Source organism: Dermochelys coriacea, chromosome 6 (assembly GCF_009764565.3).
Source record: "Dermochelys coriacea isolate rDerCor1 chromosome 6, rDerCor1.pri.v4, whole genome shotgun sequence".
Taxonomy (NCBI): Eukaryota; Metazoa; Chordata; order Testudines; family Dermochelyidae; genus Dermochelys; species Dermochelys coriacea.
This window is the reverse complement of record NC_050073.1, coordinates 9438300-9462206: the sequence shown is the minus strand read 5'-3', so window position 1 is coordinate 9462206 and position 23907 is coordinate 9438300. Positions and strand designations below refer to the sequence as shown.

Genomic DNA, 23907 nt, shown 5'->3' with positions numbered 1-23907 from the left:
GATGCTCATGGATATCATGCTTTAAAATCTGAGACCTGATAAAGGAAGAAACATGTTTTCTCCCAGACAGCGGGGAAGGCAACTGGCTACCTGTCACCAAGAAAATTAAGCAATATATGACCAAAAGCAATTAAAGCCCAATTTACATATGAGCCAGCGGGGGGATGGGAAAACCACAGAAAGAAAAGAACAGCATGAGGTCATCCTGAGCCTGGGGAGAAAACAATGAGTTTAGGAAGATCTAAGGAGACAGAAGAAGCCAATATTGCATCCATCACTGGACGGACACAAGGGGCCAGAGCTCTTGCAAGCTGAGAAAGATGGCCCCTTCAGCCAAGGGGGTTGATATCCCTGGGAATTGAACATAGGTGAGAAACCTGCTTAGGCAAAGATCTTTCATCTAGGAAGACAAGGGACACCAGCCTCTTGTACTTCTGTGGAAGGTCCTGACAGAGAGAGAGAGAGTCAGCCATGGCTGGAAAGAAAAAGATTGGTAAGAATACACCATGAACCAAGGCTGTAGCTCGTTAAGTCTTAGCCACTGGAAAGTGTATTTTACTTTTATTTGCTTGTAGCCACTTTGTCTTTATCCCTTGTATCTTAACTCATAGAAACCCTCTATCTCTTTGTTAGTTAACTTGCTTTACTTGTAATTTTAACTAATCTTGAGCTGTGTTCGAATTGAAGTGATTGCTAACACCAGTTAAAGAACTAAGCTGAGATTTTGTCTCATTAAAGGAGCAATGGACCTTCTTATACCTTGGAGTGTTCCAGGAGAGGGCTGGACATTTCAGGGCAGATGGTTTGGGGGAAATTCGGGACTGGGAGGTGTTGGGGTCACCCTGCAAGTAGTAACCCAGACTGGTGGAGAGCCGGGTGGGGCTGTTGTGTTGTATGCAGGCTGCTGGGGCCAGAGCGCTGAACAGGGTGGCACAGCATAGACACTCAGGGAACTGCATGCTGGCAGCAGAGCATTTAAGCAGAGCAGGGTTACAGGGCAGGCAGTGACAACTTCTTGCTGGCCTGGGTTAAACCCACATATATGACAAAGGGCTTAGTTTCTTTTCACTTAGAGCAAGTGTGTCTTATGTACTTAGTCAGCCCCATAGGTAATGCATTCCCTCATACAGCGGGTCTGCGAGTGAGATTCCCAGCGTGAGTCCCTGGGCTCCCAACCAGGCTTCTTTTTCCTAGAGGTAAACCAGGCTCCCACCTTTACACTGGGCTTCTGCCCCACCCTTTGCAGTTTGCACTCGCCAGATGCTCTAGCTTGCACATAATCATCAGTGAGATTGGCTGCTTTTTGGGTAGAATCCAGAGGTTTATCCCAAATGGCTTGCCTAATCTCTTCAGAACAACATGCTCAGGGACTGTTCCTGGGTGAAGAGATCAAACAACTGGTCCTAATTCTCTGCCCCTGTCCTCTTGGCCCGTTTTCTCATCAAAATCACACAATATATACACACATTCCCTATAACTCGTCTTGTCATTCATTCTGAGGCCTCAGCATTTCATCTAAATGCTTCAGGAGTAATTCACGTCCTTTGCAATGCACTCTTTTTAAATTTATCATATTTCAAAGCCTGGTCAATTGGCATCTCATTAAATACATCCAATGCTTTACCCGAGAGCTTAGTAATCAACATTATGTTGTTCTTCTGCTCTGGAACTTTATGAACCTCACAGAGGTTTTGAAAGTGGTAAGGAATTCCTTAATAGGGTCTACTCCTTTGTATGCAGGGCACAGCTTATCCCTGCTGGATGTCCCTTGGGGAGAGAGAGTACCTATGGGTTGGGGGATCTGTCCACGCCTTTCCTTCTTTTTCAGCTCCATGGCTTATTGGTGGGCAGCCGCTTCCAGTACCAGAGCCCACCAACGTGCTTCTTTGGCTCTTCGCTCCACTTCCCATTTTGGGTATTCACACTTGCTTTCTCATTGTCCAACTTCCCCTTCTGATGTCCTCCTGCTGCTTCTCAGCATCTCGTCAGAGCTTCTTCCTTCCTCTCCAGACTAGCCAGCTCTAACTCTGCAGTTGTTTCACTGTCACTCATTTGAAACTTCCTTTGTTCTATTTCCACACCCGAAATAAACAGAAAATAATCAAACTGTAACTGTTCTTTGATTTGTACTTGGGCATCACTATTTTACAAAAAAATGGCCAAACAGACCAAAGGTCCATCTAGACCAGTATCTTGTCTGCCAACAGTGGCCAATGCCAGGTGCCCCAGAGGGAATGAACAGAACAGGGCAATTATCCAGTGAGCCATCCGCTGTCATCCAGTCCCAGCTTTTGGCAGTCAGAGGCTAGGGACACTCAGTGCATTGGAGTACTTGTGGCACGAATACAGACTAACACGGCTGCTACTCTGAAATCAGTGCATTGGGTTGCACTTCTGCCCATCCTGTCTTATAGCCGTTGACGGACCTATCCTCCATGAACTTCTCTAATTCTTTTTTGAACCCCATTATAGTTTTGGCTTTCACAACATCCCCTGGCAATGAGTTCCACAGGTTGATTGTGCATTGTGTGAAGAAATACTTCCTTTTGTTTGTTTTAAAATTGCAGCCTAGTAATTTCAGAGGGGGAAATTGCTGAAATTCATTGGTATGTAATGTGAAAGAATAAATAACACATTCTTATTGACTTTCTCCACACCAGTCATAATTTTATAGACCTCTGTCATCTCCCCTATTAGTCGTCTCTTTTCCAAGCTTCACAGTCCTGGTCTTTTCCATCTCTCCTCATACGGAAGCTGTTCTAGACCCCTCATCAGTTTTGTTGCCCTTCTCTGTACATTTCCCAATTCTAACGTATCGTTTTTGGGATGGAGTGACCAGACCTGCACGCAGTATTCAAGGTGTGGGCACACAGGGATTTTACCAGTGCTTGAAGTGCAAACCCCAGTCAGATAGCAAGCTGTGTGTGTAAATCTTGTTTGACTACACCAGTGTGACGCTTGGAGGTTCAATCCAGATCAGTAAGGGGTTTTGTCACCATCTGCCCTGTAATCCTGGGTGCCTCTGTGTTGTGCAGCTTTGAATCAGTGCCCTGACATCAGCAATGGGTATAACCAGGGCCTCCTGCACATCCTCTCCAAGGGGACATCCTCTTTCCCACAGCATTTTCAACTATGGGTTCAGGGGGTGGGGCCCTGGAGCAAGGAGGGGGCAGGATCTCTCTCAGGCCCCACCTCCCCATACTGTGTTTAATGAGCTGCAGGAGTGGATTTACCATGAAACAACCCATGCGGTGGCACGGGGCCCCCAACAACAGGGGGGCTCCCAAAATGCAGGACAAATCTTATCTGACAACCTGTCCCTGGCAGTGCAGCAGAGCTCAGGCAGGCAGGCTGTCTGCATGCCATGGCCGGTGGCCCCACGCCGCTCCTGGAAGCGACTGGATCCTGGCATGTCTCTGCATGCCCCGGGCAGCACTCGGAGACCCGCTACCCCCCTCCCCCAAGGGGTGTGCAGAGATGTGCCAGCAGCAGGGCTAAGGCAGCTCTCTGCCTGCTCTATCTCCATGCCGCACCACTCCCGGAAGCAGCTGCTACGTCCCTGCAGCCCCTGGGGTTGGGGGGTGTCTTCATGTGCTGCCCCGCCCCAAGTGCCAACTCCACAGCTCCCATTGGCTGGGAACTATGGCCAATGGGAGATGCAGGGATGGCGCCTGCAGGCAGCGGCATGCGGAGACCCCCCTGGCCCCTCCCTGCCCACACCTAGGAGCCGCTGCCAGAGGGGAATGTGTGCCAGTCACTTTGGGAGCCATGCCGCCCGAGGTAAGCACTGCCCACCTACACCGCTCCTGCACCCCAACCCCCTGTCCCAGCCCAGAGCCTGCACTCGGCACCAAAACTTCCTTCTAGATCTCAACCCCTCACCCCTCCTGCACCCAAACCCCCTGCCCCAGCCCAGAGCTCGCACCCCTCAGCAAAAGACCTCCCTGGGTGATACGGCCAACCCTGCAAGAACCTCTCAGCTGGGGTCTAACTGTGCCCTGGGGGTTACGGCAGTAGATTGGTCTTCAAGAGGCCTGGGTTCAAGCCCAGCTCAACCAAAAACTCCCTGTGGGACCTTGGGTAGGTCCCTGTATCTTTCTAGGCCTCAGTTCTCCAGCTGCACAAGAGGAGCCAGGGCTGCTGTCGGTATGGCAAGTAGCTCACTAGATCAGTGGTTCTCAATCTATTTACCATGGTGGGCCGCATATACAGCTCTCTAGATGTTATGTAGACCACTTCCACACAACATATATACTATCTGTATGGCCCGGAGGACGTCACATGGGCTGTGGCTGTGTGTGAGTTGAGAAACACTGCACTAGATACTACTATCAGCCTGGCCCTTCCAATAGGTTAGGGCTCAGCCCAGCACTGCATATTGCAGTTGGGGTCTAGCCAGCCTCCCTCACCTTCCTGTCTGCTCTGCTCTCATCATGCCCATGGTTTCCTGGCTGGAGGCCCCAGAGGGTTCTGGATCTGTGCCCATGGGGTCCCTTACTCTGCACATGCCCGATAAGGAGCTGCTGCCTTACTATCTCGGGTGGCAGCTACCCTCTCTCCTGAGCTTAGCATATTCCCCTCCGAGCCACAGTAATAAGGGGAAACCAGTAACAGATAAAGCCAGGGTGTTGTGGGGCTCCTTCCTCTTGCACATCTGATAAACCCTGCTAGCACTTGTTCTAGGTGGCTGCTAAGCTGTTCACAGCCCCGGTGATCTGGCCTTAACAGATCTTGGCTTTTTCTGTTGAGTTGAATTTTTGACTGGGATAGGAGATGCCAGATGGTCTGGCTAGGGAGAGGGGCTGTGACCAGAGTCTCAGGGGAACCAACTGAATTAGGGTGAACTGCAAAGAATGGGGCAGACAATTCCCAAAGCTTGTGGATATTCCAATACTTAGATTTACCAAACCAGCACAAAACAGCTTCTATAATACCTCACTGGTTACCCAGAAGCCAACAACACAGTTCCCTTAAAGTAACCCAGTCTCAGGCCTCCACCTAGAGACCCAAGTCAGATATGATGAGGATTTCTGAAAATCTTATTCATCATATAAAAAAGTTTTACCAATCCCAAAGGATCAGACACATTACCTCCCAGGTTAATGTATATTCCAGCTCTTACCCAAATACATGCTACAGCCAAATCTTATTAACTAAACTAAAATTTATTAAAAAAAGAAAAAGAGAGAGAGAGTATGGTTAAAAGATCAGTATACATACAGACATGAGTACAATTCTTGAGATTCCAATTCATAGCAGAGATGGTGAGCTTTGTAGTTGCAAAGAGTTCTTTAAGAATTAGTCCATAGGTTATAGTCCAGTTTTTATATTTAAGGTGGTCCAGTCAGGACTGGGATCTCAGTCCTTGGGATCGATACAACTTTTTTATATGACGAATAAGATTTTCAGTAATCCCCATCATATTTGACTTAGTTCTGTCTCATTATCCTTTTTTAATAGTTCCTAACATTCTGTTAGATTTTTCTATTGCTGCCGAGTGGCTTAATGGCAGGAGTATTTAAATACACTCAGAACTGAGAGTCATTGTGTTACCCCTCTTCCTCAGAAACAGTGAGCTTTGCTGGCAATGAGACCATGTGTCAGCTCCCAGCCTGTCTGCTCTACCAGCAAACTCGTCGAGAGGCTGCCAGTCCAAATCTTGCCTTGCTGGTAACAATCAGTGCAACAGCTATAAAACTATAAAATCATGGATAGGTTAGCTGGGGACTATAAAATCAAGGAGCAGGTCCTCAAAGAAACCATTTTGAAGCACTTGGAGGAGAGGAAGGTGATCAGGAACAGTCAACATGGATTAACCAAGGGCAAGTCATGCCTGACCAACCTGATTGCCTTCTATGATGAGACAACTGGCTCTGTGGATATGGGGAAAGCGTTGGATGTGATATATCTTGACTTTAGCAAAGCTTTTGATATGGTCTCCCACAGTATACTTGCCAGCAAGTTAAAGAAGTATGGACTGGATGAATGGACTATAAGGTGGATAGAAAGCTGGCTAGATTGTCAGGCTCAACAGGTAGTGATCAACCGCTCAATATTTAGTTGGCAGCCAGTATCAAACCGAGTGCCCCAAGGGTCGGTCCTGGGGCCAGTTTTGTTCAACATCTTCATTAATGATCTGGATGATGGGATGAATTGCACCCTCAGTAAGTTCGAGGATGACACTAAACTGGGAGGAGAGGTAGATATGCTGGAGGGTAGGGATAGGATACAGAGGGCCCTAGACAAATTAGAAGATTGGGCCAAAAGAAATCTGATGAAGTTCAACAAGGACAAGTGCAGAGTCCTGCACTTAGGATGGAAGAATCACATGCACTGCTACAGGATGCGGACCGACTGGCTAAACAGCAGTTCTTCAGAAAAGGACCTGGGGATTACAGTGGAAGAGAAGCTGGATATGAGTCAACAGTGTGCCCTTGTTGCCAAGAAGGCTAATGGCATATTGGGCTGCATTAGTATGAGCATTGCCAGAAGATTGAGGGAAGGGATTATTCCCCTCTATTCAGCACTGATGAGGCCACATCTGGAGTATTGCATCCAGTTCTGGGCCCCCCACTACAGAAAGGATGTGGACAAATTGGAGATAGTCCAGCGGAGGGCAACAAAAATGATCAGGAGGCTGGGGCACATGACTTACAAGGAGAGGCTGAGGGAACTGGGCTTGTTTAGTCTGCAGAAGAGAAGAGTGAGGGGCGATTTGATAGCAGCCTTCAACTACCTGAAGGGGGATTCCAAAGAGGATGGAGCTTGGCTGTTCTCAGTGGTGGCAGATGACAGAACAAGGAGCAATGGTCTCAAGTTGCAGTGGGGGAGGTCTAGGTTAGATATTAGGAAACACTATTTCACTAGGAGGGTGGTGAAGCACTGAAATGGGAGGTGGTGGAATCTCCATCCTTAGAGGTTTTTAAGGCCCAGCTTGACAAAGCCTTGGCTGGGATGATTTAGTTGGGGTTGGTCCTGCTTTGAGCAGGGGATTGGACTAGATGACTTCCTGAGGTCTCTTCCTACCCTAATCTTCTGTGATTCTATGACTCACATCTACATTGGTACAATAGCCCTGAGATGGTTTATGGGAAAACAAAGATTAAGTTAAAGAACAGAGGGTTAAATCAGGGTTCCTACTCTGTGGGATGCGACACAGTCCTGGGAGGTCTGCCAGCAAGGGTGGAGATGGGGGATGGGGCATGTAGGGGCATTCCCCCCCTCCAAATACCCTGGCCCTTCAGCGCAGCTCCAGGGCACACAGCTCCGTCCACCTGCCCTGCCTGACAAAGGCTGCCTGGAGACCATGTGTGTGGGGAGTTTGAGGGGGACGGCCTGGAAGAAAGGGATTTTTCGGTGTGGGAAGCTGGGGTCGGGGGAGCAGCAGAGGTGCAGCTGGAAGGTTTCCTCCTCCCTTCCTCATCATCTGTCTGACAGGTAGCAGGAGTGGGGAGTGGCTATTTTGCAGTGGGGTGAATCGGAGATCCCCCTACTCATGCACCAAGCTGTCTCCTCCATCTCGGTTGCCAGTGTCAGGATGTGGGTGTGATGTTTTGCAGTGTGGGGGGGTCAGGTATCCCCTTCCCCAGCGCACTGACCTGTCTTCTTCCCCCCTCCCATCTCCGCTGTCCATGCTAGGAGCCATCCACCCCCTCCATTACAGGGTTCCCTCACCAGCCATCCATCTCTCACCAGGGTGGGGCATCCTTAGCCTGTTCTCCTTCCTGGTGCAACAACATGTCTTTGTGAAGCTGGATTTTCAGCACCAGCAGCTATCAAAAAGGTGACCAAACAATGCTGAAAATTGAAGAGGCGATCAGGTTGAGCTTCACTAACACACGACCCTGGCTGGAAAACCTGTGTGAGGAGAAACTGGCACGATACAAAGATGATACATACATATAAACAAGCTTATCATATTTAACAAATTGTATCTTTTCCTCTGATCACTTACATCGCCTATCCGGGATAAGATTCATTGCAATTTTGTGATACTGGTATTGATAATATTATAAATGGTTACCCATATTCCATACAGTCTCACACAGACATCTCACAGTTATATTAGTCACCAGGGTGTCCCCGGCTTTCCTAAAAAACCTTACTCACTACACTTTTATAAGTACAGTAATATCGTAGACAACCAGTTGATTCAATTGCTTATTCTTTGAGGTTTAGATCCCCGCTGGGGTTTCTTGACCCTGATTGTCACTTACCCTTTTATGTCATGATAGCTGGAGACAATAGAAGCCACCGCCCAAGGCAATCAGCTGCCAGAAAGAGCCTGAACTGAGTTAAGCTGTGTGGTTGAAAGAGTTTCCCTGGCTGGGATTGATAGCAAATGCAGGGGCTAGGGCAGGAGTGGGCAAACTATGGCCCGCGGGCTGGATCCGGCCACTCAGGGCTTTGGATCTGGTCCGCGGGATTGCCATTCCTGTGGCACCGCAGGCCTCGCACTGCTCCCGGAAGTGGCCGGCACCATGTCCCTAATGCCCCTGGGAGAAGGGGGGCAGTGGACTCCAAACGCTGCCCTTGCCTGTGGTTACCTCCCCGCACAGCTCCCATTGGCCGGGAATGGGGAACTGCGGCCATTGGGAGCTTCAGGGGAGGTACCCACAGGCGAGGGCAGCACGCAGAGCCTGCTGTCCTCCTTCCCCCAGGGGCTGCAGGGACGTGGCGCTGTCCGCTTCCCGGAGTGGCACAGGCCCGGGGACAGGGCACGCAGGCAGGGAGCCTGCCCTGGCCCCGGTGCACGCCACTGCCACCCTGGAGCCGCTCCAGGTAAGTGACACCAGGCCAGAGCCTGAACCCCTCCTACACCCCGCACCCCAACCCCCTGTCCTGAGCCCCCCACCTGCACCCCAACCCCCAGTCACACCCCACACCACTCCTGCACTCCAACCTCCTGCCCTGAGCCCCCTGCCGCACCCTGCATCCCTCCTGCACCCCAAGCCCCTGCCCTGAGCCCCCTCCCACACTCTGTACCCCTCCCTGCACCACTGCCCTGAGCCCCCTCCCGCACTGTGCAGCCCCTCCTGTACCCCAGCATCCTTTCCTGAGCCCCCTCATACACTCCACACCCCTCGTCTGCCCCAACCCCTTGCCCTGAGCCCCTTCCTACACACTACACCCCCTCTCACACCCTGCACCCCCTCCCGCACCCCAACCTCCTGCCCCAGCCCTACATTCATGGCCCTGCAAGGAGTTGTGAGCATAGCCTAGAAGGGCTGAGCTCCTTGGGGCACAGGACCGGCTAGAGAGGCAGGCTTCAGGATTTCTGAGCAAGGAAACGGTCAGCAGCTGATTGTTCCTGTTGGTGCAGGGGCACAGGATTGCATGGGAGTATTCAGTAGATAAACAGGACTGCACCACGGAAATGCAGTTGGAAATAACCCAACAAGGCCCCAAATACTGGGGGGTGGAACAAACTCTGGGACAAACCTGGTCTCGTTGGACTGCTGTCCCCCCACCTGCAGCTGCGGTTTCTAACAGGCACTAATCGAGGGTTCTGTGGGCTGAGCTGCCCTTTGATTGCTCAGTTAACAAACCCACCTGCTTCCCACCGGGATCTGATTCTCAGAAATGCTCCCTCTTCCTTTAACCCAAACCCACATTCCCCCCTCCCAAAACACCTCAATTCGGCCGGCCTCTCTCCATCACTAGTTGCTGAGCAACACGTTTTTTCTTCTCCTTTTCTCCCTCTGCTTTCAGCCCGCAGTTCAGATCACTGTGCTCCCTGGGCCAGGGCCGGCTCCTTTGTTTAACCCCACACTGATCACCTGGAGTCAACCCCTGGCAGCTGATAAAAACCTTCTGCCCTGATTTTGTCCTAGGCTTTGTAGCCAGACAGCATTTGCAGCTGTGGTTTCCCCACTCTCGCTGGTCACCAGTTTTGTCTAACCACATGCCTGCTGCATGATACAGACAGAGCTAGGTGGCAAATCTTAACTCACCTCCTTCAGGATGAGGAGAGGAGAGGAGAGGAGGGGGTAGCAGACCAGCAGCACCTCCAGGACCCATCTGAGATTAGTCCTCACCCCCGTGCTGGGTGCTGTACAGCCATCCTGTGAGACAGCCACTGTCCCAAGAGCTTATAGTCTGAACAGACCAGACAGAAACAGGGCAGGAGAGGAAACTGAGGTGCAGGGCAGGGAAGTGACTTGATCATCGTTACCCAGTGTCATGGAGTGTGGGAGAGTCCGGGGCCTGCACCCCTCTTCCTGGGATTCACAGTGACTCTCAGCCAGCCAGTAAAATGGAAGGTTTATTGGACAATAGGAACACAGTTTAAAACAGAGCTTGTGGGTACAACCCTCAGTCAAGTCCTTCTGGGGGAGCAGGGAGCTTAGACCCCAGCCCTTGGGTTCCCTGCATTCTACTACCCAGCACCAAACTGAAACCAAACCCCCCCAGCCGGCTCTCTCCTGCAGCCTTTGTCCACGTTCCCAGGGCAGAGGTGTTACCTCCCCCTGCCCCTCCTGGCTCAGGTTACAGGCTCTCAGATATCCCATCCCTAGTTAAACTCCCCTGCCACATTTCCAGGTCAACACTCCCCCCTCCCTGCTGCGTCATACCCAATAGGCCATGGGCAGAGCAGGTCTCCTGGCTCCCAGACCAGTGCTCTATCCACTAGGCCACACTGCCTCTTAACTCATGTTGTTCCCCAACTCTCCCAGCCTAGGCACTTGGTCCCAACAGCCTGTCCCTGCTGACATGCACTCCTAACCCCGTGAATTCCCCACCCCGGGCTGGCAGGTGCCTGTCCTGGTCCACAGGGGTCATCCTTGGGCTTTCACTTGATGGAGTCTGCAGCCATGGGTGAAGCTAGCTGGACAGGTGAGGGCAGGTGGGCAGGCTCCCAGGCCAGATGTCAGCTCTTCCCAACCCAACTGGTCCCAAGGAGTCTGAGGCTTGGGGGTGGGGCCTGGAGGTGGGCTGCAGCAAGCGCTAGCTGGATTGCCCCCAGTTGAATGATATCTGCCTCCCCACCCCACTGGGTCACATCATGTGCCTCCACCCCTCCCCTGCTGCTTCCTCCCTTGCCACCAGTATAAATCAGCTTCCTGCTCCTGCTGGCTCTTATCTGTCTCCAGAGACAGGACAGCGATTGGACACCAGGTGGGGGCTTGCTCTATCCTAACTCCTGCCTGACTCTTGCTGCAGACAATTCGGGTAGGTCTATTTTATCCCCCCTTCCCATGTGTGACCTCCAAGCCTTTGGTGGCAGCTTGCAGGGGGGCATTGAGACTAACGCTTCATGAATGGCACTAATTAGCTGGCACCATACTCTGCCTGGCTGGCTCTGCAGCCTGGTCCTGCTCTGATGGGCTGGCCATGACCAGAGACTGTGTGACTGATGCCCAAGTGGCCCTGGCCCATGGTCTCCATCTCTAGGCTGGACGGTGCATCTTAGCATCAGTGGGCACTTGGTTCTGTGCCAGCATCACGGGGGAAAATATCTTCTCCCAGCCTCAGAGTCAGATCTTGGGGAGAGCCCTGACCCAGGAGACAAGTTCTTCTGGGTCTCAGCCCATTGGTGCCAGTCTGGAAGAGGGGCACTGGGAGCAGAGCCCAAGCCCCAGTGCCATGAGCTGCAATGTCATGGCAATGTCCATGCCCACCAGGCTGTGGCTGTGTGCTGTGGCGGTCAGAGGAAGCCATCCTTTCCTTCCCTGGCTCTAGGCAGAGTCTCTCTCCCTGCCACTACATCCCTACCCCCTCCAGTCCTGTCCGTTTCCCCAGGGGCAGTTATGGGGCCTGATTCCCAACGGGGTGACCCTGGAATAGGGCAGGCAGGCAGCACGGGGGGGGACAATGACTGGTGGGGATGGATAGCAGCCACCCTCCTGGGCAGACCCTCTGCTGAGCTGGCCCCCTTTCCCAGAGGAGGGGAGCAGTAGGGTCTGGGTTCCTGATTGCCCCCCTGCAGGGATATCGGGGAGGTGCTAGGGGTCATTAACCCCAGTAGCTTCCATGGGGTGGCTCTGGTGGGGTGTAGGGTGAGGCCTCCAGGGCCATGTTCTGTGAGCTGGGGGTGGTGGGCAGATAGCAAGAAGCGGTCCCCATGCCTGGCACAGATGGGCCCTCCACCCAGATGCAGTGAGGAATGAGCGGGCACTGGGTAGCTGGGGCTGGTGCCCTCAGCAGCAGCTGCAATGCCAATCAGACCTGCCCCACCCCCTCTCTGGGAGAAGCAGGATGGGCTGAGAGTGAGTGCGGGGAGAGCAGACCCAGCCACAGAACGAGGGAAAGGGACAGTGGCTGGATGGAGAGGGTGAGATGTGGGAGGGGAATCCCCATCCCAATCCCTCCTGCTCTGGCTCAGGAAGGTGGCCCCCGCCCTGAGATGAGGAACCCCTGCAAGCCACCCTTTGGCACCCTCCCCACCCAGAAGCTTGTGCCTCCTGCTGCTGCAGACCTCCCACTGCGGGCACAGGAGACCTCACTCAGCATGGGGGCAGGGCAGCCCCTGCTGTCCAGAGGGGGAAACTGATGCACAGTGCTCATCCAGCACGTAAGCAGCAGCGCTGGGGATAGGACCCAAGAGTCCTGACCACACCCTCCCCCCACTCCTAACACCACTGTTCGCTCACTGTTAGTAGCAAGGTCTCTCTGTTCTCCATACCCTGGGCACCCTCACACTGGGCCAATCCCTGATTGGGGTAGGTCTATGCTGCCCCCCCAGTAGGAGGGAGGGAGGGGTCAGAACCATTCTGTACTGTCCAGCTTTGAGATAATTAGAGCAGCCCTGAGGCTCCACAGCCTGGCACACCTAGGGCAGGTCTCAGATCAGGGGCTGCACAGGGTGAGAGACACTCCCTGCCCCAAAGAGTTCATGGCTTAACTAGACAAAGGATGGCTCATCATTCCCTGTGGTTGCCTGTGGGAGAGGCAGACATTGAAGCCAGATCTCCTGGGTCCCAGTGTATCAGCTACAAGCCCAGCTTCCCCATCACGCTGTCTGGAATGGCTCATGAGACTTTGAGTGCCAACCTCAGGGCAGGCTGTCAAAGACAGGGCAGACACCCCAAACTGGGGGAGTGTCTATCATTAGATTTCACCAACCAAGTTCCAAACATAATCTTATGGATCACTACACCAGTCTTACCTCGGAGCCACAGACAGTCCCTCAGACGCTCCACTCTATCTTGCCACCCAGACAAGCTGGACTTGGTGATTGATAAATGGTCACCAAAAATCACACCAAAAATCACAGGTTGCTCCCAGTCCCAAGAGACTGGTCACTTACCCCAGATCAATTGGTACCCTAGGTCTTACACCAAAGACAATGCCCTGTAATAAACTATCTAAAGGTTTATCAACTAGGAAAGAGAAAAAAGGGAGTTATTTACAGGTTCAAGCAAAGCAGATGTAAGCAGAGTCTGAATGAGCTCTCCCCTGACATCTAGTGGTGAACTGTGAAAAAAGACTTCAGAAGTGGATCTCATTTGCATGGACACACCCACCCTGCCTAGGTGCTCAGCATGATGGGATTGCTTGTGCAAATGATCATTTGGGGCCAGTGTTGGATCCCCAGTCTCCTTGTTATTGGGCATGAGTAATAAAGGGTTGTTATCCTTGTTGTGTGAACGGAGGGCAGCAGAACTGTACCTGGCATACCCCGATGGAGGCTGGCCAACCCTGGTCTAATACTTAAACCTAGGTATCAGTGATTTCAGCTCTGCAGCCTGTAATAAGACTCTCTAAATCAGCTCTTTTATCATACCATGGAGAGAAACAAGGACAAATGATTTCTACAACCCTTAACCAGAATCCAGCATGTACAATCGCACCCCTTTCCGCCGCCACCGCGAGCTAGAGAGATCCAGAGGGGTCATAGATTCATAGATACTAAGGTCAGAAGGGACCATTCTGATCATCTAGTCCGACCTCCTGCACAGCACAGCACAGGTCACAGAATCTCACCCACCCATTCCTACGAAAAACTTCACCTATGTCTGAGCTATTGAAGTCCTCAAATCAGGGTTTAAAGACTTCAAGGAGCAGAGAAGCCTCCCTCAAGTCACCCATGCCCCATGCTACAGAGGAAGGCAAAAAACCCCCAGGGCCTCTCCAATCTGCCTGGAGGAAAATTGCCATATTTGCGGTCGGGAAGGAATCAGCTAAACCCTGAACATATGGGCAAGATTCACCAGCCAGATACTACAGAAAATTCTTTCCTGGGTAACTCAGATCCCATCCATCTAATATCCCATCTCAGGGGATTAGTCCTATTTACCCTGAATATTTAAAGATCAATTACTTACCAAAATCACATTATCCCATCATACCATCTCCTCCATAAACTTATCGAGTAGAATCTTAAAGCCAGATAGGTCTTTTGCCCCCACTGCTTCCCTTGGAAGGCTATTCCAAAACTTTACTCCTCTGATGGTTAGAAACCTTTGTCTAATTTCAAGTCTAAACTTCCTGGTGGCCAGTTTATACCCATTTGTTCTTGTGTCCACATTGGTGCTGAGCTGAAATAATTCCTCTCCCTCTCCTGTATTTATCCCTCTGATATATTTATAGAGAGCAATCACATCTCCCCTCAACCTTCTTTTAGTTAGGCTAAACAAGCCAAGCTCCTTAAGTCTCCTTTCATAAGACAAGTTTTCCATTCCTCGGATCATCCTAGTAGCCCTTCTCTGTACCTGCTCCAGTTTGAATTCATCCTTTTTAAACATGGGAGACCAGAACTGCACACAGTATTCTAGGTGAGGTCTCACCAGTGCCTTGTATAACGGTACTAAAACCTCCTTATCCCTACTGGAAATGCCTCTCCTGATGCATCCCAAAATCGCATTAGCTTTTTTCACAGCCATATCACATTGGCAGCTCATAGTCATCCTATGATCAACCAATACTCCAAGGTCCTTCTCCTCTTCCGTTACTTCTAATTGATGCGTCCCCAACTTATAACTAAAATTCTTGTTATTAATCCCTAAATGCATAACCTTACACTTCTCACTATTAAATTCATCCTATTATTATTACTCCAGTTTACAAGGTCATCCAGATCCTCCTGTATAATATCCTGATCCTTCTCCGAATTGGCAATACCTCCCAGCTTTGTATCATCTGCAAACTTTATTAGCACACTCCCACTTTTTGTGCCAAGGTCAGTAATAAAAAGATTAAATAAGATTGGTCCCAAAACGGATCCCTGAGGAACTCCACTGGTAACCTCCAACCTGACAGTTCTCCTTACAGTAGGACCCGTTGCAGTCTCCCCTTTAACCAATTCCTTATCCACCTTTTGATGTTCATATTGATCCCCATCTTCTCCAATTTAACTAATAATTCCCCATGTGGCACGGTATCAAATGCCTTACTGAAATCTAGGTAAATTAGATCCACTGCATTTCCTTTATCTAAAAAATCTGTTACTTTTTCAAAAAAGGAGATTAGATTGGTTTGGCACGATCTACCTTTTGTAAAACCATGTTGTATTTTGTCCCATTTACCATTGACTTCAATGTCCTTAACTAATTTCTCCTTCAAAATTTTCTCCAGGACCTTGCATACTACAGATGTCAAACTAACAGGCCTGTAGTTACCCGGATCACTTTTTTTCCCTTTCTTAAAAATAGGAACTATATTAGCAATTATCCAGTCATACGGTACAACCCCTGAGTTTACAGATTCATTAAAACTTCTTGCTAATGGGCTTGCAATTTCAGGTGCCAATTCCTTTAATATTCTTGGATGAAGATTATCTGGGCCCCCCGATTTAGTCCCATTAAGCTGTTTCAGTTTCGCTTCTACCTCAGATATGGTAATATCTACCTCCATATCCTCATTCCCATTTGTCATGCTACCATTATCCCTAAGATCCTCTTTAGCCTTATTAAAGACTGAGGCAAAGTATTTGTTTAGATATTGGGCCATGCCTAGATTATCTTTAACCTCCACTCCATCCTCAGTGTTTAGCGGCCTCACTTCTTCTTTCTTAGTTTTCTTCTTATTTATCCCCACTGCTGGGATACAGGGCCTCCGAGGGGTTCAGATTAGACAGAACAGTTACTGCCTTGGGGAGAAATGCCTCAATCAGCTGCCAGGCAGGCAGGCAGGCATGAGTCTGTCTATGCATGGAAGGAGGCACTGAGGAGAAACTGAGTCTCCAAACTAGGCTCTGCACACAGTGAGGCCCAGGGTTCCATATGTCAAGTGGCAGGGAGTTCCACAGGACCCATTCACAGTGCCATCATCCTGTGGGAGCATGGCCGGTATGTGTGGGCATCTCCCTGAGATCCCCAGGGGGACATATCCCATGGGTGATGCATTTGCAGCTATCTGTGCAGCTGTACAGCCAGGCAGCTATGCTCTAGCTGGAACCTTTTCACATCAGCCCCCAGCCAAAATAAGACAGGCCGCAACGTCCCTAGGATAGGGCAACCTCTGCTGGCCAGGGAGCAATTTGGGCCAACATGGCTATTTGAGTACCACAATGAGAGGGCTGTGGGTTGGCAACGCAGCACAGTGGATTGGGACTCAAGAGGGCAGGGCTCCATTCCCATCTCTGCCACCAAATCAGTGGGTGATCTCGGGTAAGTCATTTCCCACCTCTCTGTGCCTCAGTTTCCCCTCTCCAACTGTGTCTATCTCCGTTGTTTAGATTGAGAGTTTTTAAGGGCAGGGACTGGCCATCTGCACAGTGCCTGGTTCAGTGGGGTGCAGATCTCAGCTGGAGTGCTAGCACAATGCCATTGACAAGCATTCCTAATCCCGACTGCCACTCTGTAGGGACCCCAAAGGGACTGGAAAACCGGCTAATCCCACAGGCATCAGAGCAACAAGAGTGGCACTGTTGGACAGAAACCCCTGTGGTGCCAAAGCTATACAGGATCCATGACAGGAGCAGCTAGCAGCAATGAAGCAGCCAGGAATAGGACCCAGGAGTCCTGACCTCCCCCACCCCCAACACTCCCTTCTCAGGACATGTGCCAGCCTCTCCAAGACAGTGAGTTGAGGAAAATTCCCCCCAGAGACAAGAGTGTGATTACTATTCCTAGCACTTGGAGAGCCTGTGAGAGACAGGCCCTCCTGCAAAGAGCTGACAAGGTATATAGACTCGGAGTGATGAAGGGAAAACTGAGGCACCGGGGGGAAGTTACTTGCTTAAGGTCGCCCAGACCAGTGGCAGAACTAGATCTCCACCTGGTGCTCTAGCCACTGTACCATGCTTCCCCTGCAGGAGAGGAAGCTGGCAGTGCCCATGTCCTAGGGGCAATGGCTGGGTGGGAGGCCCTGCCCTGATTCCTTCCATGTCCTTTCCATTGGCAGGCTGGCCCGCCTGGTGCTGCCCATGCTGAGACTGCTTGGAGAGGTGGATGGAGCCGTTTAACACCTCACACTCCAATGGGACGGAACTCTTTATACCGGAATCATGGCGGGCAGCCTTCCTGATCGGCACGCTGGGCATCGGGCTGCCAGCCAACGCCTTCATCATCTGGCTGACAGGGTGGCGGCTGCAGCGCCAGGGCCTGTCCGTCTTCATCCTAAGCCTTGCCACCTCTGACTTCCTCTTCCTCTCCATCACAGTCATGCAGATCATGGAGACCCTGCTGGACGACAGCTGGGTGCTGGGCGCCCCCATGTGCCGCCTGCGCCACTTCCTCTATGACTTGAGCTACCACTGCAGCCTCTTCCTGCTGGCCACCCTCAGTGTGGACCGCTGCCTGCTGGTGCTGCTGCCCCTCTGGTACCGCTGCCACCGCCCCCTGCGTCTCTCCAGCTACATCTGCCTTGGTGCCTGGCTGGTGGCCGCCCTGCTCAGCATCAAGGGCTTTATCTTTGCCGACGTCATCCTGTGGTCGGACGGCACGCTCATCTGCACCAACATCCGAGGCAAATACGAGTGGCCCCTGCGCCTGCTGGAGGTGCTGCTAGAGGGACTCTTCCCCTTCATCATCATGGTGATCACCCATGCTGCCACCTTGGCCCGCACCTTCCGGCGCCACACTCGGCCCCCCAGCCAGTTCTACCGCATCGTGGCCGCCACCCTGTCAGCCTATGTGCTGCTCAACCTCCCTTTCCAGATCATCCAGCTGCTCTTCTTGGCCTCCTTGGAGCACAAGGAGTTCAACAATCGCATCTTCCCCTTCATGGTCTACTTCAGCTACCTGATCAACCTCAACAGCAGCATCAACCCTCTCATCTACATCTTCTTCGGCTCCAACGTCTGCATGGGCTGCAGCTGCCACACAGCCTCCTCCCTTGCCACGACCCTCACCAAGGAGGAAGGGAAGAGTGCTGGGGACACACCCAGCAAGTCCTTCTCAGCTTAGCCTTGTCAGCAAGACTCTCCCTCCATGGCCCAGCCCCTGCTCTGGCACAGCTCCAGTCATCAGTTGAGTGGTCACTGGCTCCCCTGACAGGGCCTGGCCACAAGGAGGGGGCTCTGTGCACAATTGTAGGTTTACTGCATCCAATGAAGTGAGCTGTAGCTCACGAAAGCTTATGCTCAAATAAATTTGTTAGTCTCTAAGGTGCCACAAGTCCTCCTTTTCTTTTTGTGTAAATGGGTACAAGGTGGGGCTTGGTCAGGCACAACCAGCTCCAGGAAGCCACCAGGGGAAGTCACACCAGTGCTAAGACCCACTTTGCCCCCATATTTTCCCAGCCTAGACAAGCTCCAGTGGGGACAGATCCTCAGCAGATGAAAACCAGGCCCAGCTCCACGCACAAATCAATGACTTGAGAACACCAGGCCCTAGGCAAGGCAATGTAAACACTGACGTGGCTGCAGCTGCCAACCCACAGATGCCAGGAGACGCTGCGGGGAAGGGGACTCTGCCCCTTTGTGCCTGTTTGTGCCTGGCAATCTTGCCTTCAGGTGTGGCTCCCAGATCACTGTGTTTTAATACAGTGGCTGTTCTGCACACTACAGCTAGGTACCTAGCACTGAGGGTACAGGTGCCCCCCTAACTCTCTCCCCTTGGGCCCCGGCAGCCTGACCATTCTGATCTGAAGAAAGCAGGCCCAGTCTCCTCTTCGCACACATGACTATGACACAGAAGCTGCAGTCCAGGTGTATGTGGGGGGTGGAATCAGAACCACACACCTGAATGGTCAGAATTAAGGCCATGGGGCTGTCCTGGGGATCCCCACCTTCCCAAACCCACCAGGGGGCAGGTACTGCTCCCCCCCTACCGCTTCATGGGGGCAGGACACCCCATAGAGGGCCACACCCCACACATTACAAAAAGAAGGACTCTGGGTGGACTCCTCCTGAAGGTCGAAACAGCAGACTGGACTTCTACATAGAGTGCTTCCACCGACGTGCATGAGCTGAAATTGTGGAAAAGCAGCATCACTTGCCCCATAACCTCAGCCGTGCAGAACACAATGCCATCCACGCCTCAGAAACCATCCTGACATCATAATCATAAAGGCTGACAAAGGAGGTGCTGTCATCATCATGAATAGGTCGGAGTATGAACAAGAGGCTACTAGGCAGCTCTCCAACACTCCTTTCTACAAGCCATTACCCTCTGATCCCACTGAGAGTTACCAAAAGAAACTACAGCATTTGTTCAAGAAACTCCCTGAAAAAGCACAAGAACAAATCCGCACAGACACACCCCTAGAACCCCGACCTGGGGTATTCTATCTGCTACCCAAGATCCATAAACCTGGAAATCCTGGATGCCCCATCATCTCAGGCATTGGCACCCTGACAGCAGGATTGTCTGGCTATGTAGACTCCCTCCTCAGGCCCTACGCTACCAGCCCTCCCAGCTATCTTCAAGACACCACTGACTTCCTGAGGAAACTACAATCCATCGGTGATCTTCCTAAAAACACCATCCTGGCCACTATGGATGTAGAAGCCCTCTACACCAGCATGCCACACAAAGATGGACTACAAGCCATCAGGAACAGTATCCCCAATAATGTCATGGCTGAACTTTGACTTTGTCCTCACCCATAACTATTTCACATTTGGGGAGAATGTATATCTTCAAATCAGCGGCACTGCGATGGGTACCCGCATGGCCCCACAGTAGGCCAACATTTTTATGGCTGACTTAGAACAACGCTTCCTCAGCTCTCATCTCCTAATACCCCTACTCTACTTGCGCTACATTGATGACATCTTCATCATCTGGACCCATGGAAAAGAAGCCCTTGAGGAATTCCACCATGATTTCAACAATTTCCATCCCACCATCAACCTCTGCCTGGACCAGTCCACACAAGAGATCCACTTCCTGGACACTACAGTGCTAATAAGCCATGGTCACATAAACACCACCCTATATCGGAAACCTACTGACCACTATTCCTACCTACATGCCTCTAGCTTTCATCCAGGTAATACCACACGATCCATTGTCTACAGCCAAGCTCTACGATATAACCGCATTTGCTCCAACCCCTCAGATAGAGACAAACACCTACAAGATCTCTATCATGCATTCCTACAACTACAATACCCACCTGCTGAAGTGAAGAAACAGACTGACAGAGCCAGAAGAGTACCCAGAAGTCACCTACTTCAGGACAGGCCCAAGAAAGAAAATAACAGAACGCCACTAGCCATCACCTTCAGCCCCCAACTAAAACCTCTCCAACGCATCATCAAGGATTTACAACCTATCCTGAAGGATGACCCATCACTCTCACAGATCTTGGGAGACAGGCCAGTCCTTGCTTACAGACAGCCCCCCAACCTGAAGCAAATACTCACCAGCAACCACACAACAGAACTACTAACCCAGGAACCTAACCTTGTAACAAAGCCGTTGCCAACTCTGTCCACATATCTATTCAGGGGACACCATCATAGGGCCTAATCACATCAGCCACACTATCAGAGGCTCGTTCACCTGCGCATCTACCAATGTGATATGTGCCAGCAATGCCCCTCTGCCATGTACATTGGTCAAACTGGACAGTCTCTACGTAAAATAATAAATGGACACAAATCCAGACATCAAGAATTATAACATTCAAAAACCAGTTGGAGAACACTTCAATCTCTCCGGTCACTCGATTACAGACCTGAGGGTGGCTATCCTTCAACAAAAAAACTTCAAAAACCGACTCCAAAGAGAGACAGCTGAATTGGAATTAATTTGCAAACTGGATACAATTAACTTAGGCTTGAATAGAGACTGGGAATGGATGAGTCATTACACAAAGTAAAACTATTTCCCCATGTTATTTCTCCCCCACCCCCCACTGTTCCTCAGATGTTCTTGTTAACTGCTGGAAATAGCCTACCTTGCTTGTCACCATGAAAGGTTTTCCTCTTTTCCGCCCCCCCTGCTGCTGGTGATGGCTTATCTTAAGTGATCACTCTCCTTACAGTGTGTATGATAAAACCCATTGTTTCATGTTCTCTGTGTGTGTATATCAATCTCCCCTCTGTTTTTTCCACCAAATGCATCCGATGAAGTGAGCTGTAGCTCACGAAAGCTTATGCTCAAATAAATTTGTTAGTCTCTAAGGTGCCACAAGTGCTCCTTTTATTTTTGCGAATACAGACTAACACGGCTGCTACTCTGAAACCAGCTTTAATTCTGACCCCTTGGGCCTGTGGTTCTTTAATTCTGACCTTCTGAGCTGGGGCGCACGCACACACACAGCTCCTTTTCAGTTGCCTCCAGCAGGGTGTCCAGTGTGTGGTCCTGGCTGCCCACCAGCACCTCCTGCTAGTGACTCAGAGCCACCTTTTGCCCCCACCAGGAGGGAGTGGGGTAGGAGAGGTGCCCTGGAGATGCGCTGAGCTCATGTCAGCCTAGGGGCTCTCAGGTGAGTGACCACAGGTAGGGACATGGAGGATCAAGGGGAGAAGGGTTCCCCCTGCTGAGCAATCTCAGCCACACTGACACAGGGGTAGGGGGCTGAGAGCTGCATCACAAGGTATTGGAGGGGGAAGTGATTTTCTCCTACACCCAGCCGGGGGCACGCCCACAGTTCCAGGGAGCTAAGTGCATGGCAAAAGGGGGATCCATCCAGGGCCTTGGGATCCAGACTCCAGTTAATGTGGATCTGCCCAGTGACCCCAGTAGGAAGAGACGGGAGCTGCAAATTCATTCCTGGAGTGAAGAATGAGGAAGCAGGACAATTCCCCTTTCCCACGCAGGCCACTGGCAGGAGTGATTGAACCCATGACCTTAGGAGCTAAAAACATAAGCCTCTACTGCTTGAACTAACCCCCCTGCTCTGGGAGTGGATAGGTCACTACAAAAAGTATTTTTCCCTCCCTTGGTATTCACCCCTTCTTGTCAACTGTTGAGAATAGGCCACTTCCACCTTAACTGAATTGGCTCGTTAGCACTGACCCCCCCCTCCCCACTTGGTAAGGCAACTCCCACCTTTTCATGTGCTATAATATATATTCTGCTTATTGTATTTTTCACTCCCTGCATCTGAGGACGTGGGTTTTAGCCCACAAAAGCGTATGCCCCAATCGGTTTGTCTCTCAGGTGCCACCAGGACTCATCCTTGTTTTTGCTGATACAGACTAATGCAGCTGCCCCCCTGCTCTGTTAGCTACAGGGGGAGCCAGCCCAGCAAGCTGTAGCTAAGGCCCATGCAGAATGGGCTTGAGTCACAACAGCTCCCCGCAGTCCGACTCCACTCCCCGCCTTGGGGCCGCATTCTGCCCCCACAGGCCACTGGTCGCCTCCTACAGTCGCAGTTGCTGGTTCTTTACGTGCCCCTCTCAGGGCTCCTTTTACCCGGTGGTGCCAGGTTAGGGTGGGGACCTCATCTGTGTGTGCCTCCTGGGCTGCAAGGAGAGTGTGATCACCCATTGCATTTGCTGTGCTGCCATGTCCCGCACCCGTGGATTTGGTGGCCATGTGGCGCCGGGTGGCCTGTACAGATGCTGCTTGGCCACCTGCTGCACCCCATATGCTAGCAAGCTTTTGCTCTGCTCTAAGGCCGCTGCGCCAGTCCAGCTAGGGGCGAGGTAGTGGTAAAGCTGCTGTCACCCCCAGGGAGGAGGCATCTCACACGAGTCATGAGAGGAACAGCCTGGCCCGGGGAGCGTGTCTGACAGCCCACAGCGGGTCGGCCCCCTGTTGGCCCAGGCTCCGTGAGGGGTGCTGAGACAGACCTGTGGCCGTACGTCCCGCACACTCAGCACCCTCCCCAGCCCCCTGCGGGTGTTTGTGTGGTGTCGCTTGTCCTCTGGTTTTATTAAATGTGTTCCTGGAGAGGGCGTTCTGTGCGTCTTTGGGGACCCCTGCAAAGGGGCATGGAGAGCCGTGTATCTGGATGAGAGCCCTGGAGGGGAAAAGCCCCGTGTCCCGTTCCTGGCCCCACTGAGCCAGATCAGGGCCAGCGCCCCCTAGAGGGAAAGGCCCCATGTTCCATTCCCGGGTCCCCGGCCACACGCCGGCCTCTCTCTCCCGCTGGTGCGACGGGGGAGCCCAGAAAGGGGGAGCCCAGAAAGGGGTGCCCAGAAAGGGGTGCTCCATCTCCTCAGTCCCCGGGAGGGGGTTCACAGCAGTCAGGCCCAGCCCCGCATGGGTGTCTGAGATGGCAGGATCCATCCTCACCTCCCTCTGGCTCCCCTGAACTGGCCCATCCATGTGACACATCACTCCCGCTCCTGGCCCATTCCCCCCCCCCGCACCGTCCCGGCCCATTCCCCCCCCCGCACCGTCCCGGCCCATCCCCCCCGTTGGCGCATCCCCATTCCCCGCCCCCCAACCCCCTTTGGCCCATCCCCCCCGCACCGTCCCGGCCCATTCCCCCATGTTGGCGCATCCCCATTCCCCGCCCCCCAACCTCCTTTGGCCCATTCCCCCCCCCCGCACCGTCCCGGCCCATCCCCCCCGTTGGCGCATCCCCATTCCCCGCCCCCCAACCCCCTTTGGCCCATCCCGGCCCATCCCCATTCCCCGCCCCCCCGCTGGCCCAGCCCCACCCCGGAGCTGACCCCCC

At 52.1% G+C, this 23907-nt stretch overlaps 1 protein-coding gene across 3 annotated transcripts; it reads left to right on the top strand.

The window, feature by feature from the left end:
• Positions 1-265: 265 nt before the first annotated feature.
• Positions 266-18494, top strand: GPR152 (G protein-coupled receptor 152). Of its 3 annotated transcripts, none has more exons than XM_038408079.2 (2): positions 266-493; positions 17287-18494. In XM_038408079.2, exon 2 carries the CDS (start codon positions 17334-17336, stop codon positions 18288-18290), a length of 957 nt encoding a protein of 318 aa, XP_038264007.1. In that variant the 5' UTR covers positions 266-493; positions 17287-17333; the 3' UTR covers positions 18291-18494. The 3 variants fall into 3 exon arrangements, with proteins under 3 accessions (XP_038264007.1, XP_038264008.1, XP_038264006.1); XM_038408080.2 differs by lacking the exon at positions 266-493 and adding an exon at positions 8645-8781; XM_038408078.2 differs by lacking the exon at positions 266-493 and adding an exon at positions 11032-11172.
• Positions 18495-23907: the final 5413 nt, after the last annotated feature.